The following is a 3582-nucleotide window of genomic DNA, read 5'->3' as shown; positions in this document are numbered from 1 at the left end:
TCAATGAAAGGAAGTGTAGGCTACATGATAAGAAGGGAATACAGTTTGAATAAAAGTAATACAGTACAGTGTAACACTGTACTGTATTACTTTTTCATGTACAAATACTGTTACTGTACGATATCAATAACAATAATTAGAGATGTCCCGATCCGATCACGTGATCGGGGATCGGAGCCGATCACGTGATTTTCAAAAGATCGGAATCGGGAGGAAAAAAATCGGGGATCAGGATTTGTTTTTTCTGTTTTTTTATAAATACAAAAATGACCATGTTCAAGTCTTAAAGTCATACTGAGGCCTTAGTTTTGGTTTCAAATTTCAGAACATCATGTATGTGTTGCTTCTTTGGGGCTTGTTTTCATAGACCTGGTTGCTTCTCTCAAATCTGGCAGGGTGCAGTGTCTAATTGTAGCAGTAAGCTAAAGTAAGCTAACGAGTACTGAAAGCTTTATTTTGTTTTGATCCAATGCTGCACAACTGAACTGATCCAATGCTGCTGTGAAAGAAAGAAGCTATATCCATGTTGGATAGAATATCCAATTTAAATAAAAAAATAACCTTAAGGGGTCAACTTAAATGCTTTTTTTCTTTTTTTTCTCTTAATGCATTGCATAAAGATCGGATCGGGAAAAATCGGTATTGGCAAATTGTCAAAATCAAATGATCGGAATCGGATCGAGAGCAAAAAAAGGTGATCGGGACATCCCTAACAATAATCCACAGCTCCTCTCTCTGCTCCAGGGGATAAACATTTGTTTGGGTGCGTTGGGGGGGGTACCCGAGCAGCACCCTGCCAAGGCAGTAAACCTAGGGGAAACACTGGATTATATCCCACTGTTTTGTAGGGTGTGATGGTTTTGCATACAGTGCCAGAGGGGGGTATCAGCTGGCCTCCCAGAATGTTGTTGTAATGTAAATCTGCTTTGATGTCTCTCTTGTAAAGAGAGCCTGTTTTACTCAGAACAGGACGTTCTCCGTTGGAGGGGACGTCATACTTCCAAGTATAAAGGTCCCTTATTGCTTTTAATATGAATATTGTGTTGCTGTTCGTTTGTTACCTTACTGATTATTCTCTCTAGACCACAGCTGATTTTAAGCTGCTCAGACAGTAACAAGGTGTTGCAGATGGACAGATGATCGATTGTTGTACCTGACAACTCAAGTTACTGTTTACGTGTAGTGGAAATGTCACTTCAATGCAACTTTCTAACAGTTATCAGTTCCACTGGTACACCATGCTTAAAACTATTTACAGAGCCATAACTGGAGACTGACTCGTGTGTGTGTGTGTGTGTGTGTGTGTGTGTGTGTGTGTGTGTGTGCGTGCGTGCGTGCGTGCGTGCGCGCGCTCTGCTTCTTCAAAAAAATGATGTGGAGAGTTTTTTGCCGTACCTTGTCATGGGCCTTCTCTGTGGCGCGGGGGGTCAGCTGTTGAATCTCCGCCCCTGCTGTGGACAGGTCTGCTGGGAGATCCCACACCTTCACCGTACAGTCCTGACTGCCAGACACTACGAAAGATGCTTTCATCCTGGACAGAAACATGGAGAGCCATTGCTGTCACACACGCTCATTGGTTTTCTTTTACTAACAATGAATACCCTTCTTCTTACCACCAGGCTCTTTGCATGTGATGTGATGGAATAGGATGTGAGTGTAAACTAGTTACCTGGAGCAGGTGATGGAGCCCACAGCGTTAGCGTGGTTGGAGCCCTGAGCCACACAGTGCACCTGACCACTGTCGCTGTCCATCTTCCACACACGCACTGACCTGTCCTAAAGACACACACATTTCATACTTTACTTGAATGTAGTTATAAAGGGTCTCTATTTATATAATTTGTGAGGTTGTGGTGATACTGGTAATCTTGCATGTGCCGAATGCCTTAGAAGCCATTGTGTACAATAGTTGTTCTCTTGAGTTTCTATTCTTTGTGTTCAGCATTGCGCTCACCTTTGCACAGCTCGCAAACAGAGAACCCTTTTTGAACACGTCCAACGAGAGGACAGTATCTGTGGATGGTGAACAGATAAAAATAGCAGTGAATGTCAGAGTAGATAATCTTCTCTCCAACCTGCTCAGCAAGTCCCTTTCAACACGTGCCGAGACAAGGTGTATGTTTCAAATCTGAATTCTTTGGTTTCCGTTGCTCTAATGACACCTTTCATTTTAGGTTACCATGTCATTCAGTTATGACATTAAGTCGTTCTTTTCAAATGTAGCTTTTAGAAGCTGTGTAATCAAATGTTTGTATAAAATCAATGTATATTCTATATTCCTACATTTAAAAAAAAAAAATGCATTTTGAGATGCATTGCTATTGCTTTATAAAGCACTACGTTAGTTTAATACAAAAAAAAGTTATTCATTTTCAATAGATCACATCAACCAACAATCAGCCAGCCGCAACCCTAACTAATTTCTGTCTCAGTTACTTAAGTTTCTCCAAGTCGTAAAAGGTTGACACCAAGTTAAAAAAGCTAGGGACAGTAGGGCCAATAGACTGCGTGTTGATGTCAAGTTTACTGTGGTTCCTTTCTGCCCTCTGGTGAATAAATGAACAAACTGCTATGCATTTCACATCATGTACACACTCATGCCCTCTGCTGGTGACTGACCTGTGTGTCCGTAGAGGATCTGGCAGCTGTTGGTGAGCAGCTCAAACACCTTCAGCTGGCTGCTGTTGGTGGCCACCACTATGTGGCTGTCTCCTTTCCCCAGAAACTTCACATCCAGCACTTCGTCATTGTATCCCACAAACTGGGAGAAGTTAGAAGGAGGAAGCCACAGAGGAAGAAAGTGGAGATGTATTATATGTATATGATAATAAAGGAATCTGGCTGAATGAAGTCTGCAGTTTGACGCTCAAGTTCAAGAACTATTAGCAAGGTAAATAACTCCATCTCCCCCTCTGTACCGACCTGCTGCTGTGTGGAGAGAGCAGGCAGCTGGTAGAGGACGATGTTGTGCTCTGCTGTGACGGTGGCCAGTCGAGAGGAGGCGGGAAGGTGGAGGAGATGTGTAAGACCGCGGGGGTCGTCCTCTTCCTCTTCAGAGGAAGCGGAAAGGCTGGAGCCAAGGGTCTGAGCGTAAACACAACGCGCCGTGCTGGCCTCCCACACTCGCAATTCACCTGCCGTGTGAGAAAGGGAGATGAGGTGAGTGTAAGTAGGGTTGCAAAATTCCGGGAATTTTCAAAGATGGAAACTTTCCACGGGAATAAACAGGAATTTATGGGAATAAACTGGGAATTTTCAAAATTGAAGGTTGGCTCTTCATAGGGAACTTAAATATAGTTGGGGAAAGTATATTTTAGCATAATCTTGACTAAAACAAACAGATGCCATTCAAGTACACTTGAATATCCATGCCATAGCACACTGCTTACTGCATGGCTATTGAGACCACACAAAGGTTCGCAACAGGCTCACAAATGTGAGAGTGGAAAAACTGGTTGGCATTCGGGCAAACTTAAGGCTCTTTGAGCGGACACAGAGCCATCCTCTACAAGGCTGGACAGTGACACTGAAGAGGAAGACTCAGAGTGTGATGTTGATGAGGCCCAGGAAGAGCCCATTGAC

The 3582-nt window shown here is 43.3% G+C and overlaps 1 protein-coding gene across 1 annotated transcript; it reads right to left on the bottom strand.

Moving 5' to 3' along the window:
• Positions 1-1395: 1395 nt before the first annotated feature.
• LOC104953814 (transducin beta-like protein 3) lies at positions 1396-3134 on the bottom strand (the record flags this gene model as incomplete). Its single annotated transcript, XM_010780831.1, has 5 exons — positions 1396-1531; positions 1670-1776; positions 1955-2013; positions 2620-2761; positions 2923-3134. Coding segments are annotated over 5 exons (656 nt in total), but the record flags the coding sequence as incomplete, so codon positions are not given.
• Between the last annotated feature and the right edge of the window lie 448 nt (positions 3135-3582).

This window comes from Notothenia coriiceps, unplaced genomic scaffold, assembly GCF_000735185.1.
Source record: "Notothenia coriiceps isolate Sejong01 unplaced genomic scaffold, NC01 NC01_scaffold00022202, whole genome shotgun sequence".
Lineage (NCBI taxonomy): Eukaryota > Metazoa > Chordata > Actinopteri > Perciformes > Nototheniidae > Notothenia > Notothenia coriiceps.
This window is presented reverse-complemented; position numbering and strand designations above follow the sequence as displayed.